The 16761-nt window shown below is 31.5% G+C and overlaps 1 protein-coding gene across 8 annotated transcripts in view; it reads right to left on the bottom strand.

The window, feature by feature from the left end:
• Positions 1-16761, bottom strand: part of LOC102677513 (glutamate receptor ionotropic, kainate 2-like) — a 124989-nt gene that overhangs the window by 40798 nt on the left and 67430 nt on the right. For all 8 annotated transcript variants that reach the window (XR_004149886.1, XR_421222.2, XM_006612206.2 and 5 more), the window contains one exon: positions 4495-4647. Coding sequence is in view for 6 of the 8 variants with exons in the window: in XM_006612206.2 (XP_006612269.1) it covers positions 4495-4647 (153 nt within the window). In the remaining 2 variants the exon portion in view is untranslated. The remainder of the gene's footprint in view (positions 1-4494; positions 4648-16761) is intronic.

Raw genomic sequence — 16761 nt, 5'->3', positions numbered from 1 at the left:
AGAGAGAGAGAGAGAGAGAGAGAGAACATCGCGTAAGAAATGGGTAACGATTTTAAAACGTGGCCGGTGTTTACGGTTTTAACGGCGGTAACGAGCTACAGCGTTCATAAACGACACTTTTTTCCGCCGTTTGAAAAGCGCGGCGTGATAACGCCCAAGTCATAAAACTACTTGGCGCGTTTCCAAACGCGTTTATCGCGGGATTAGCTATTCCGCGTTGTTTGTCCGTACGCTTTCCCGACCATCTTTAGACCAAATTTTGGCACGAGCCTGGCCTATCCCCCCCTCTGTTTATACCCGTTGGCACAATTCTGGCAAATCGGGTTCCTTTTCTCAATTTAGAAATACTTTGCCGCCAGTGAATCGGGGGGGAAATGGGGTCGTTAGGGCTCGGTTACAAAATCGATTTAACGGAGCCGTTCGAAAACCGCCACGGGTTCGTTTGATGGCTCTATAAATGGGCTCCTCGTGCGAAAACATTTTCTGAAACATGCTCGACGAAACGAGCATGGTGGACGATCGTTCAAAATTGAATAATGGATCAAATATGAAAAAAGAAGTTAAGGAATATTGTTAAAAGAGAGATATATATATGAAAGAATCGACATGCTGTTCTTTGTGCGATGATGATTCTTTAACAGAGATTGTCGAGTCTGCAATCTATCATTACTTTATCACGCCATTTTCATTTATGTTTTTTATTACTGAATATCGAGTATAATCATTGAATATTATATAATACATTGCTCTATTCTATTTGCTAATTATACTTGTTTAAATAATTATTTTTATTCTTAATTGATCTATTATAATGATTGACGTATTGCTTTCAATTGATTATAATTGTTCATTATTTGATTGATCGTAATGAGCCTATTATCTTTGGTCGATCATAATTGTTCTGCTTTATTTAATCAACAATGACTATAATTTTTAATCTGATTATTCTATGCTACGTATCCGTCAATGATCGACTTACACTACTTTTACAACTCTAGCTAACGTTATCTTATTTGTCTGACTTTTCATCTACACTTTTTACTATAATTATGAGACAACAACATTGCATTAAACGACGAAACTAATAAACTCGTAATTCAAAAATGGCCTGTATTGAAAACATCATAATGGAAAAAATACAATTGATGATTTTTTTTTTCACTTTACCACGATTATATTTCATCCTGTGTTTCATCGGAGTATTAAACGGCTATTAATTTCCGTCACGTATTCAATTTCTCCTCTTGGCTCAGCTTCATCCACGTACCAATTTATCCCCTTTTCTCCAAAATACGATTCAATTATCTCCTTCCGGAACAGAAGATACGATTACGCGACTAATCTTCCGCACAAGGCATAAGTACGCAGCCGTGTGAATGCCGGTGGGCTCGTAAATCAAAACGATTTCGCGGTAAATCGAACATCGCTGCTTATCGCACGAATGTCGATACGTCGCGTCGCATTCATAAAGGCGGAGAACGGTTCTATGTTACACACCGTGTTGAACATTGTGCCGGGCGAAATTGTGTATAACAAACGATATAAATTCAATTCATTTCTCTTCCCGTTCGAAACGGGAATCCCATTGAAAAATGATTTTTCGAGAGGCTCTTTATTTCTTGTTTATAATCGTGACGCTTCTCGGTTTCACCGATTTATTATTTCTTTTTAAAAATACTTCCTTTGGCAGATTTAGTGGCTTATTTCTTTCTCGATGGTCAAAGCTTTCGCTTTAAGGTTTCTCCCCTTCCTACGCACCAACTTTTTACGTTTCTTCCATCCCCTCGAACGATACGCCTTTCTTTCTGCCGATTCTTTTCCTCGTTGCGTTTTTCTCTTTGTTGATTGATAATTATTTATGAAACATATTTCTTCCAGGTATATGTTCAATTTATTGCTTTTAAACCAATATTTCTCAACAGAATTTGATTCTTGCTTCATTGCTTTTTTTTGAATTTGAAATCGAATCTCTTTTATTATCAGGATTTGAGTAAAGTAGACTGATAAATATTTTTAAATTCTTATTTTTAACTCTGTGAAAGATGATATGTATCGAGAGATTCCTTAAGGCAGAATCGATATTGGAATTTAGATATTTTATTGAATTAATAACGTTCCACACACAAATGTTCTCCCACGAGATACTTGCAAATGTCGAACCCTTTGAATCCACTCAGCTGACCTTTAGTCATCGAATATTGGTAAAGGTGTAACGTCGAAAATCTCGTAACTGGTTACTAATTATTCAGGTATCGAGCGTGCAACTTCGATTCAATCTATTAAAGATAACGTCAATTCATCGTAAACTGCCACGTAATACCATGATATGAAATTGAATTTTATAGTAGCAATTGTTTCGATAATGACAAACGGTGTTGTTTTACCCAAGAAAAAATGCACGAGCTACTCACTTCCTTTCGAATAAATTATAGTCAATGCGTCTGACAGGCTGGAAATTATTTGTTGTTAAGTTTATTCACATTTGATGTTTGGAAAATGTTCATTGATATTCATAGAAACAGTTTTTCCATACGTTGATCTCGTAAAACGATTGAATATGAATGGCGACACGATTGATAGAATGTGGACGCTCGTGTGCAATCTGGAACCATGCAACAAGAAAAAGATTCATTCGTAATAAATTTAGGAAAATAAAAAAAAAATTATTGCTTTGAATCAATATTAAATAAATTATCTTTCATAATAACATACGTGGATCCACGTATCAAAATGATACATCAAATTATTGGTTATTTGCTTATAACTTGATGATTGAATTAATTAATTTCAACTTTGGGCAAACTTTTTAAATTTGAAATTAATTTTCATCAAAAATGTACACAATCACCCATCACCAATTTATCATTGTTAATTAAAAAATATTTTTTATTGAATACTGAAAGAGAAGAAAATTTTTATTGCACGAAAAATTGTACTGAATTACTTTTTTTTTTATTAACATCTCACCATTATAAATTATTTTATTGCGCTTAATAACTCGAAAATTGATCCTCGCTCCTCTATGCATGGCTCTCGATTCACGTGTATCATCTAAACAAAATCGATTATCGAACGTGTTATTAACCATGAGATCGCTTTAATCTGTTATATTCTATTTCCTGCGAAACGGTTACAATTAGGCGAGCTATCGAGGTGATCGAGCTTAATATACCCATTCCCAATTTTAACGGAAATCCGTTCGTTATTGAAATCGCGGAAAATTTCAAAAGTTTCATTAAACGATCCCTCCTTTCCCTCCCCCGGATCGAAATTTCGTAAATTGCAAACTGCAACGAAATTCCCCTCGAAAACGAGTAACTATAACGCGGCACGGGATTAAAATCGTTTTTCTCGAAATTTTCGCGAGTGAAACAGCCATTCGTCTTTCGGGAAAGGACTCGCAATTATCGCGAATGCGGTTGTTTCTGGCAGCCGGCCAGTCCCTTTGCATCCCGTAATTCATCCCGAACCGTCGACTAAGTTTCTTCGTGCGTTGTAACAAACGTCGCTGCCCGTTGAAAGTGGATCGGTGGACGAACCGATCCTCTCCCCGACGTGTTTCATTTCGTAAAATGCGTTCTGAACAATATTCCGTATATGAAATTCGAAATGATCGTGCACGACGATATTCTCGTATTGAACAAGGAAAATTGAATTCTCGAACCACGCAGTTCTCACACATGCGAATCAATGATCGAGAGAAAGGATTCGATGTTTCTTATTTTATTATTACTCGTAATAAATCTTAAACTCAAGAGTGATTGACAATTTCGATGAATTTAACAGATGTAGTAAATGTAGTACATTTGATGATGCAAATTTAAATCTTGGGAAACGAAAAGTTATTTTGAAGGTAAAGTATCCATGGTGGACGAAGAGTTGAGAATTATTGATCCTTGCGATTGAAGATAGAAACTATTTCGTTCAGTTTGTATGTTCATTTTGAACAATGAAAAAGATGGAAATGTTACACCGTTCACCGTGGATGAATTATATATTCGGAAATCTAAATTCGATTTAAGCGTTCTCACAGACGATTCACAATCATTCTGTGAATAACGTGACCCGCTAATGCGATGAAACATTAAATTCCGTTTCGAAGAACGTTCCCTGTCCAAATACTTCTCGAGATATATCACGAAATATCCAGCGTGCCTCGCTTAATCTTCGTCATTCAGACAGAAACGAAGTTTTTATTTGCGAAATTATTCGATACTAAAATCTTCGTCTAAAAAGTATCATCTTCAAATAATGTGTCTCCAAGCGAATAAAATTGTAAGATAATTATATGCCACGAAAATCTAATTAATTTTAAAACAATTAACTTGAGAACAATAATCTACAATATATACGAACGAGTCAACGTATGTAATTAAAATTATAATAGTTCTACGAGAATCTACAAGGCACGAAAATACACGATTTAAATACACACGAGAATAATTACACTAGCCACGTCTCTTTACAAAAGCATGCGCAAAAGTGGAAACTCACCGAGTTGATGTAGTTTATGAGGGACAAACCTCCATCCCAGGGGTGTTCCATCTCGCAGGAGATGTTGGCAGGCCTGAGCGCGTGCGACTGTTCCAAGGTCCTCAATCCAATGGCGAACACCTGCACGCTGTCGTACATGAGCGCCGGCTCCGCCTGAAAAAGACAAGTCTTTTGTTAGTGTCAATCAAAGATTTAAATATCGCGTTAAATACTCTTCTGAATCGTCCTTTTTTTTACCAGTCTAGGAAATCGTCTAAATTGTGCAACCCAGTTAAAATCAAAAGGATGAATAAACTTACTTTTCTTGAAAATAAATAAACGTGTCAAATAATTGTAAATTTTTCCCTTCAACGAAGAATTTTTATTCGAATATATTTTTGCAATAATTAGGTTTAGGTTTTATGGAAAATGTTGCGGATGTTACTGAGTTATTGATTTCGTATTCGTAAAAAAATTGACAAATTTATAATTTATACAACGAATTGTTAGCTTTTCTTGTGTCGAACTTAGAGAGATTAATGTATTAATTTAATTAATTAAATGGAGAAAATAAAGATATTGTTATGTATTTGGTAATTAGAATGTGGATGACGAATATTAAAAACAAAATGTTTCAACAAAAATTAACTATCCTTCTTTTTATAATAAATTTCCAAGAAATTTTTATTCGTGCAAAGTTTTTGTAAATATTTGTTAATCTTAACGAAAAAATCAGAAAAATCGTGACAATCGATATACTCTTTAAACATATAAATTAAATTGCAAACATATAAATTAAATTTGAAATCAAATTATAATATTACTTACTTAAATAAATAAAAGAAGATAATATAAATCACATTATCTATAAATCTGAAAGAGAAAAAATAAATAAATAAATGAGAAACTTGCAAGAAATAAAGATAAAACTCGTTCCAAATGGTAATAAAAAAATAAGGGAAATAATTTTGGTCACCCGTTATTTTTCACGATGATAGCAGAGAGAATTTTATAAACGAGGTTGCACGTCTTCCGGTATTATGAAAATAATCCAGACACCCGTCACAGGCGTTGAAAAGAGAGGCAGGAGCATGACATTAGCATCGTGGCGCCAACTTGGAAGCGCGTTTCATATTCATTTCATACTCTTCGGCGAAAATTAAAAAAGTGTTTGTCGTTTGCACACGAGTAGGATGCCAGTTCTTTTAACTTTTCGTGATTTCATCATTCCCTTCTCGAAAATTTTCGTTCTATTATATTAAGACTGTTATTCTGTTAATCGAATTTTAATAAACGCGTCACGTTATCGATTTGTGTAATATATATTCGATGATGTAATTGTTTAAAACAATTGTTAACAAACTTCGTTTATTATCGGCTCTTTCACAAAATTGTTAATATTTGTTATAATATCATTTAATTTAATTCAATTTATCGCATAAGAAAAACAAATTGCTACGAATATAATTTGAGATAAATATTAAATAAACAATATTAACTCTTGAATTATTATTCAAGAGTTGATGCTTGTTAAATTATCATCATCAAATCAAAATTAGAAATGAGCGCGTTCCCTTATCGTCGATATTTTTATACCAAAATATAATACACAATTTCGAGATTGACAATAACAATCGTATTATTAATTCGTGTAAAATTCGAGAGGAATATCAAAGTCATTTCATTCAACAATCTAATTATTTCCGCCAGCATATTTTTGTTTCTGCACACATACAAAGCCACAAAAGCTCATTGATCAGATTGCAATTTATTTCTGGCCAAATCAAATTTCCTATTTTTGTTGAAATTTTGTTGCAATTTCATTTGCAAAAATAACCGACCATGAGCTGACAAGTTATTTTTCCAATGAGTATACCGAAAATTGTTTATCCATCTGATATTCGCCACAAAGGATCGAATCAATTTTCTTCCTCCTTTTATTTTATCCTCTTGGACGTGAAATCAATTGGGATTCTCTTTGTTGCTTTATGCGGTTCTAATTTTCGGCGCAAACACACGTACGATATATGTTTGATTATGACAAACACGAGAGCAAACGAGATCTCTATGTGGTCCTTGTGGAGAACTTGCCAAGTTTTCTAGAGATAAGGAAACATTCAACTTCTTTGACAAGTTTCTCGATTGCTCTTAAAACTTTTAGACAAATTTTCTAAAGATATCTAAAGACACTTTTCTATATTATCATCACGTTTAAGAAATGTTATTTAATTGGCAAATAATTAATTCTTATTTTCCATAAATAATATCGTTCGTAAAAATTCAATTGCAATTGAAAAATCTACAAAAATAAAATATTCAAAATGAAATATAATTATTTTAAACAGATTAAAAAACATTCGTTTATTTAAATTGTTTAGAATTTGCATCTTTTTACCATCTTCTTCGTTGTATTATTTTTATTATCAAAATTTTTTTCTCGTTCACTTAAAATGTGAAATTTTCTATAAAATTGTCGATGGCTTTAATAATGTGTTTTCAATTTCATCTCATTGCTTATTATCGTTTTAATTATAATTATAATTATGTCATCATCGGTAATAAATACGTCTTTTTATATTTTATATCGTGGTATACATTAATTACATGATACGATTAATTATCCGATAATACGAATTTTAAATTTCATATTTCGATACACAAGAATAAAATCAATTTCAAAATCATATTTTCGGATTAAATAAATTTCCAAAAATTTGTGATAGACGAGCTTATTAATATTTCATTCGTCTAATCAAATTAAAAACAAAAGAAAAAAATTTCCACGAAATGAAAAATACAAAAGAAAAATATTCTGCTTTTTAAAATGATTCGATATCAGCCGATTTCCTAATTAACCGTGGAACGGTGCATTACGAGTTAATCGGAAGGATATTTCCACGGAGTTAATTTTCGCGCGATTTTTATTGGCTTTATCTCTCGTTAACAAGCGAATCGAGAATCTGGACTCATTGATCCATATACGGTAGCTACGATATCGTTGCTACGATGTTTAAACATGGAACGCGATGGGGTGGAACAACGCGCGTTATTCGACGCGAACTAACAGGAAATTCGACGGAAACGCGAGGAATCGCGCAGGGGAGAGTTGTTATCGAGGAAAATAATCAACGTTAACTGCTTTTTGGGTGCGTCGTTGCTTGCATTATCAGTTTCGTGGACGAAAATAATAGGAATTTTCTCAATTTCGGTGGCTTTCCAGTCGAAAGGAATCTGCAAGAAAATTGGGTAAGCGAATAATTGAGTTTCGAGAGAACGAAATTATAATTTTCATGGTTGAAGAGAAGGAATTTTTGCAATAAAAATAAAAAATTCTTTTATCAGAATGAAAAATAAATATTTGAAAAACAGTAATCTTTTCATGGTCAAGATTAACCATCGTTTCTAAAAGTGAAAAGAAAAAAAAGTTCATCGTTCCAAAGAAAGAGAGGAAAGGAAAAATGATAGAATTGATACGATTCCAAACAGAATTGAAATTGACAAATATCGGAGGTCCGAGGAAAAATTTAATAACAACTCGATCCCACGTGAATAACAAGAAATCGATTTGCAGATACATAGATTGGCATCGAAATTGGGCAAAGAATGGACAGCAATTTCGTTACCACTATTGTTAACCATCACCTGCAGCTACATACAGGAAAAGGATCAGAAATTTCGTGGTTGAACAGAGTTTAGCCATGACACGATGTGAACGCAAACCCTCGTTATTTCGGCTTAATTGGAGCGTGCTTTTAATTAGTCCAAGTCCAGAACTCGCGACTAACTTACGACATCTTCCTCTTCATCCTGTTACGCGTTCAATGAATTGCTCGATTTCTCCTATTCAATTTTGCAATTAATAATGAATTTATATCTATTCTATATCTATTCTTAAAAATTATATTTTATTATTATTGAAATGAGAATTATGAAAATATGCAAATATATTACACATGTTATATAATTTTCTTCTATTTATATAATTGAATATTATATAAATAGATTTAATGAAAGTTTTGATTACGATATAGTATTGAAAATTGGAAAAATTTTGAATGATATAATATTTTTGTAGAAGAAAATTCCAATAATTTATATTATATTGTAGAGTGTCACAGAAAAGTTATTTTTATTGTAAATTTTGTATAAGTAAATTTACATTATAAAATCATTAATATTTTGCAAAAATTGCATATTTTGATATATTTTATTCGAACGATACTTTATTTAAAATAATATTTTCCTCTTTCTGATATTAGTTGAATAAATCAATTGTTTGTTTGCTTGTTTTATTTTATGATTGATTATTTTATTAATGAATGAAATAATCTGAAAAATTAAATCATTATTTTTTTAAATTAAACTATCGTTTCGAACGAGAGAAAAGGATATTTGAAATATTAAATCAATCGTGGAGAAACCTGTTATTAGTCCAGCCAGTTTAATTAATTCAAGTAATACTCTCAATAGAAATAAGATCGATATTTTCAAGGATTCGATATCGTTAAGTTTTTCTCATTTGCAATTTTTTGAACTGGACGATTTTAACTTGCTCTCTTAGTTCATTTTCTCGGTAGTTTTAAATTTGTGATGATTAAGAATTACGTTCATTAAGGTAATTATATCGAATTTATTAGAAAATGATTCTATTCGAAATTTCAATAAATTTGACGTATTTATCTTTACGTAGTGCATAAATTGTAGTTATTGCGCTTAATTAATGTAAACTAGCTCTAGTTGCGTTAATCTTGTAGCTCATGTTCAAATTCCGTTGGAAACTACGTGAATTCTCTGATTCCCATTCTGGTTTCACCCTTGTCGAAGGTAGTTTATATAACAACGAAATATGTTCCATTCTAATGGCCATGGATTAGAAATTACATAGAAATAATTTGTATAATATTTGTATAACATTTGTTGCTTCATTCACAGATACATTTAAAATATATCAATAAAATTAGATCAAATAATTTCTTCAAATAAAATAAAAAATATTTTTATTTTAAATAAAGATGTTCCCAAATAAATTCCACAACCTAAAATTTATGAAATAAATTATTTCTTTATATATATATATGAATCACGAATTTCAACTATATAAATCAACGAATTTATTCCTAAAAAAAAAAAAGAGAGAGAAAAACATATTTATATTTTCATAGAAATTAAAATAGCAAACGTAAAAATAATGTATCTTTTAAACTTTCATTTAAAAAAAAATATAAAAAAATCCATTTAATCATTTCTACCAACAAATAAAAATCGTATCTACAAACAACAAATTCATCCCTCTCGATCATTTTCATCCTTCATTTCTCTCCTCTCATCGTTAATTCATTCGAATTAAGAATCCCGCATTTATCGCGTTAAATGTTTGTGGCGCAACGTCACCCTCGATTTAGCTGTGCCGGAATTAGACAGATTGTCAGTTAGTTAACGAGCGTTTGAAATTTCGCGAGTTTCTCGCGAGCATGGAAATTACGATGCGGAGAACTTCCGGAAGGAAGTCTTAATCTTCTTTATACCGGAATAATGGTCGTTGAAAATTAATTCGCAGATTCGTGTCATTTTTCTCAGTCGAGACGCGAGGCAATATGTTTTCAAGGATGTGGATCAGCTTGTTCATTAGCATTTAAAGTGAATCTCGAGTAATTGTCAAGCGAAATTTAAGAGTGCTCTCCTTCACATCTGGAAAACTTACGTGGAATTCCACGATTAATGCTTTTATATTGGGAAGGTAATGGAGGAAAAAAAAAAAAAAAAAAAAAGAACGGGCAAATATTTGCACGGAACAAATAATCGGATCCCAATTAAAGAAATTATTTCCGCTGCATTGTCGTGCATTAATCAATGATTCGGTTTAATTGGAACGCAGTCGCGTGATAAATGCAAACACGGAAGAATGTGGAATCGAATAAAAAAATAGCTAGAAGGATAGAAGAATTACGTAGTGAAATTTACGAAAGAACTAGAAATTTTTTTAAATGATAATTCAGACGAAAAATTTGCTGGTAATAAACGATAAAGCTGTAATAATAATTTTTCGAAATTGTTCTCTCAATCTTCGTTTCTCATTTGCAATACCTTTTTTTCTAAAAATTCTGCTTGAACTTTGGTTCCTCTGCTTCTTTATGCTTATCTTTTTTCCATTATTTTTAAGAACTCGGGCAAAGATTGCTTCCTTTATTTTTTTTCCCTTGCTTCTACACAATAAAACATAATGGTTGGATTGGAAAAGGAAACAAGTCCATGCCAACGTGCATCGTTGCAACGCTGTCCCAGAGGCCACTGGACCAAGGATAAAATAATAAAACCCTTCGAGCACGAGATAGTCTGATTTATGGTGCGAGAGCAAAGGTTATCCCTTTTTCGAGGGACGGTTTAGGTGATTCACTATCCTGCTGGAATATGACAGGTGAAAAAAAAAAAAAGAAAATTCTTGAAAAAATATCTCTTTGCAACGATATGACCCCACTTTACTAGAATTTTAATATAAAGCAAAATTTCATTTAAATTATTCGAATAAACGAAGAAGAATCTAGCATAATTTAAAACGATAAACGTTCTTCTATTAGGTGGAATAAATATTGGAATAAATTCGCAGAATCAGTTTTTTTTATAAAATAAAGTTTAGAAAGCAACTAGTTGAGATTCAATTCGTTCGTTGGATACTTCCAATTGGTTACACTTTGATTACAACGAGACCGATACTCTATATAAAAGGAACGAATCAGTATGCAAGCACCGTCCACCATATAACAAGCTTACTTCAGATAAAAAAGAGAGAAAGAGAGCACTCACAGACACAGCCGAACACGACGCAGACGAGTTTATTTTTCCACACGAGTCTCACCTGTGCACTGTACGTTTCTCAGAGATAGATCGGTCTAACAGGTGAACGAGCCTTGTCCCTCGAGCCTTTGGCACAAAATGGTTGATGCATCTTCCCCTTAAAAAGACCTTCTTTCGCTCCAACGCTACGAGTTGATTGTGATCAGGCTTTTTTGTACCCGTTAACTGGTGCTGGTTAACGATGAGAAATAAAAAGGAAGTCGTGAGAAGTGAAAGAGTGGATAGGAAGGAAAGGGAAGGGAGAGGGATGAATCGTATCGAGGAAGGATAGGAACAATTCCAGCAAGGAGGCAATGGATTTCGCAGTTTGTGGTATTATACCGTTGGGAAGGGTCGAAATGAAAACTGTCCTAGGTAATTTCGGCCTGACAATCCCGCTTGAAAATAGGAGAGATCGCAGGGCGACTGCTCGGATGAAGAGACATCTGGGACAACTTACGTGTGAAAGAATTGTTTCTGCGAACTTGCTACAAGATCGATAGATTAGTTGGGTTCCTTTGCAACAACAAGTTCGCCCAACAATGTCCTTATTACATACATTGATCGATAGTGCACCATGACAGAGCTATTCCCTTTGTTTGAGTATGGCTTGCTCTAGTTCATGCTCGGCAAATATCTTTTTCTATCTATCTGACCATTTATCAATGACTCGGCCGACAATGATTGTTCTATTTTATTTGATCATGATCATTATCCTAATTTACTCGTCTGATTTATGATTTATATTACTTTTGCTTGATCGTGACTGTTCTATCTTATTTATCTCCAATTTGAAACGATTGTTTTTAAAATTTCGTCTAATTGGCTTATTTGTACTTATTATTATATTAATCGATTTGTCTTGTTCCATTTATCTAATTGATAAAAAGATAGAAATGATTGTGACTCGAACAGATTTATAGCAATTTTCGAGTCAATATTTTTAGATGTATAGATTCTTGGAGTTAGATATTTCATGAAGAAAAGAAGATTAACGTAGAATCTTGAAAAATCTTGAAATATCGATTCTTCGAGAAGAATAATTAGTAAGGAGCAAACGAAAGAGATTCGTTCTTTTCACGAAACAATGGAAAGAGGAATAGCTATTTAACTCGCGACAAGAAGCTCTCCAAACCAGAAGTCGATGAACGAATCATCTTCTCTTTATAATTAAACGATGATTTGAAATGATTTCGATGAAAATTATTATTTTTCCTGATTAAAATTGCGAATTGATCATCGAAACAGGCACAAGGACCAACCTTGAGGTACGATTTCTTTCTTCAATCGATGTCTTTGTACGAGGATAATCTCGCTGGAAAGCGAAAAGAAGCCGTATAAGACTAATCATGTGACCGATGCGCTCATTTCACTAATTGAGTAAAGTTAATAATAGCCGATCTGTTTCTTTACCTCTTTTTATATTATCTATTATAATTTTCTGTTTGTTGCAAAAACGAATTTTTCATTTTTTTCTCTTTAAAATTCTACAATTGTAGAATTTTTTTTGTGCATTCTTCAATTTTGAATAATTAAACGAAGCATTATAAATTTCGAAAATCAATGAAGATATTGATATCATTCCTTTTTTCAATTATGCAAAAAATTTCCGAGGAATGATCATCAAAATGTGAATCTTTTATATTTGAAATTCCAATATATACGAGTTACATATTGGAATTTTTGAATTTGCATTTACGCATTTAAAATGAAAATATTGAGAGAATCGCTGGTGTAGCGAGTAAATATTTTTTTTCCATTATTCTTCATACTATACAAAAGCATCTTTATTGAATAAATTGAAAAAATTGTATACTACGTATATATAATCGAAAATTGAAGAAGCAAATGGGACATCGGAGAATTTAATTTCATATTTTCCAAACGATTGAAAAATCGTGACGTTTCGTTTAAATCCGAGAAACGAGAATAAAGATCAATGTTCATCTTTTCTACTAACAAAGGAAAAATAGGACGGAAATTTTTTTTTAAATGCAAACGGAGATATTTCAATTTGGAACGATCGCGATACAATATAGGATTTTTTGGTTTTTATTTTCATTGTCTATTGGCAAGTTTGTATTTTCTTTTTTTTTTACACTTTATGTAAAATCAAAATTTTTATTCGAAAATTTATACATGTAATCTTTATTAAAAAAAGTGTGCAGTTTTCCTAGTATAAATATATTCGAAAAATTTAATCGACGAATAATAATTTAATTAATATAATATTTCGAAATCATTTCATTTGGAAAAAATGAATATGTGAAAATTTGAAAATATACTCCCGAATGAATTAAACATGAGCAAATTAATATTGATATCGTCGTATAAAATTTTATTTGACACGTTTAAAATGATGTCACTTGAAATATTAATTTATACAATAGAATATAATTTTATAATTATTTGAAATAATTGTATAAAAAATATTTCAATTGATTTAAAATATACTTTCAAATAATGTCATTTAAATAAAAAAAAACCTATTCTATTCTATTCAATTCTATTCAACTATTTCTTTTATTAAATTTAAAATAAAAAAAAATGATTAAATAAATCATTAATTGAATTCAAACGAATCAATATTCTACATAACATATTTTCTAATATTTTAAAATAATACTATTCAAACTAACGATTCGAATTAAATTATTTCAACTAGTTACTTTTTAATTTAAATTCAAATAAAATTTTTTCATTATTCAACACGAGTTTTCTCCATGCCGCAAGTTGAACCATCGCAACGTGCATAATTAGAAAATTTTTCCCTTATATAATCATTAAAGAGAATCATAAATCCCCTCGCGATTTATCTCACAATATTTTCTCATCTTTCTACTTAAATCTTCGTTCTCCCAATTTTTTTCTTCCTTTAAATTAAGAGTCAAACCGGAAACAACATGTTTCTTACTTTATTAGCTTCCGCTATAACTTTGTTTCGATGTTGTTGACCATCATGATATTAATTTTCTTTTTTTCTTTTTTTTCTTATTGAAATTATTGACGTTGCTTTTTTTCAGTATTAATACAATTCTTATTCTCGTCTTTCTTTATTTCTCTACTTCTCTTCCACTCGACACATTTCTTTGGAATGCAATTGTCGATTCAAACGAGCCATTCGAGTGCACTTTATGCAAGCGTCGATTTTATAAGAATTAAGTTTCTCGACTCGGTGAGAAATACGGTTTCTTTTGTGAAAAATATTCTTCTGAAAATATTCCTTATTTCTTTCAACGATGTTTATCGTCAAATTATTTTACAAACAATTTCGTATTAATTAATTAAAAATTAATTATTACACTTATTATATTTATATATATATTCAACACTTGTATCTAAATTGTGAGATGTGATGTTTTATCATATTCCAATCTTTTCATTTTTCGTATAATTTTATTATACTATATTAATTCAAAGAAATGCATAGATTATGAGAAGAGACTTGACTAATCCGATCCAAGGTTTTCATTCCCAGAAAAGAAACCTTCTAAGGAAACCCTGGAAATATTGAAACACCTCCAACATTATAAATAAAGTCACCAGCTTTTATAAGACAGTCTTTTTATTAGACTTTGTCTAACTTCTCATATTCTATAATAATTACACAATTTTTTCCCATTATTTACATTATTTCTTGTTTTTCATCTCATATTTATTTGATACCTATTTCTTTATTTAATTTCATGAAAAAATTGTACAGAAAATCAATCATCATCTGCGTTTTGTAATTGAATATCATATTTAATATTATAAAACAGGATCATATAACTAGATTGTCACGAAATTATTCCACAGTTAAAAACTTATTTATATCATCTTCTCCACGGATTTCGTTTGTATGAAAAAACAGAGAGGAAAAAGGAGAAACGAGACGTTCCAACCGAGGGAAAACGAAGAAAAGGATACGTATTTCCACTCGAGAAATTTAGTTATCTTGACGAAACGTGTCGGATGGAATAATAAAAGAATGCAAAGCAACTGCCCCTTCCCCCCTCCTTCTTCCTGTGTATATCCTGGCAAGATCTAACACTCGTTTCCATTTTCTTCTTTGCTTTATTAAAACGAGGAATTTCGTGTTGGGCGTTTTTGATAATCACGAAATTCCTTTGCGAAATTTTTTCCAAGAACTCGAAGAACTCTTCGCAATTAATGTAAAATAAATTCGCATTTTTTCTATTTCTTATTAATCAAAGATCTTCGTACATTTCGTTGCATCGATTATCCAAGTAATCGATAATGAGAACGATATGGATCTTGCAATAAGATTATTTGTTTTCATTTCAATAATTAATAATCATTAAATCGATGAATTTGATTTACAATTTGATTTACAAATGTTACAAAATTTCGACTTCTTTTCAAGTAACAAAGTACAATTTATCGATTTATTTTATTATATCAAAAATAGATTAAAAAATATTGTATGTAATAACTCAAAAATAGATATATCTCTTACAATAAGATCCTCGCGATTCAAGCCCTCTGAAACAAAATTTCGAAACGTTATTAATTTTAACAAATATTAAAATTTCACATTGCCCATTTACCTGTTTCTCTCGACGTTCAAAAAAATTCGGGCAAAATTTCGCAGGAGCATCTCGAAATCATTTTTACACGAGGCGACGTTCAACCACGCTAATCTGAATGCAAATCGAGAAAAAGTAGGAAACGGCAGGGCACGCGTGTCGTAAACAGGAGGGTCGTCCCCTAAATTCCGCGAAATTTGATCAACGTGGCCGGTTTAATCCCGGCTATATTCATAACTCTTCATCAACCGTTAACGAACCCGATTCGCTCGTAGAATTCCGCCTTCCAATTATTTAACTCGCCGTTACCGGGCACAGGCTTTCCCCCATTGTTATCATTATTTTGCATTCCAACGAGTTGACACGTGTTCCACACTTTCCACCATTGACGATCGATAAAAAAGTATCACAACTTTTTTTCCCGTTTATATCGTCGAAAAATTTCTCTTCCGTTTTGTTTTTTTGTTAACAGGTTGCAAATTGCGCGTGACAATTTTTCATTTTAATCAGGAATCGCGATTCTACGCGGAAAATTATATCGCACGTCCGTCTGTTACGAATATTATACGCGTAATATTAATCCGGTTGGCTTTCTATTTATAGTTCTGTTTATAGCGTACTACGCTACTCGAAGGTCTATTTGATAGATTACACATATATGTGTGCATCCTATGATGAATAATATATAATTTGTTATTATTTGCTATGTTTTGGTGATAATATTGCGTGCTTGTTTATCTCTTCTCTAATAAAATACTATTTCTTTTTTATTTTTATTTTTCTATACTATTTTATTATACCTTGAATGAAATGAATGATTCTACATTAAAATAATTAAAGATATTAAAAAAAAGACATTAGAATAATTAAAATCGAACTTATTCTTTATATATATATATATATATATATAAAAATTTCTTAAACATAG

Source organism: Apis dorsata, unplaced genomic scaffold (assembly GCF_000469605.1).
Source record: "Apis dorsata unplaced genomic scaffold, Apis dorsata 1.3 scaffold_99, whole genome shotgun sequence".
Taxonomy (NCBI): Eukaryota; Metazoa; Arthropoda; class Insecta; order Hymenoptera; family Apidae; genus Apis; species Apis dorsata.
Note: the sequence above shows the minus strand (reverse complement) of the source record. Positions and strands in the feature narration are given on the sequence as shown.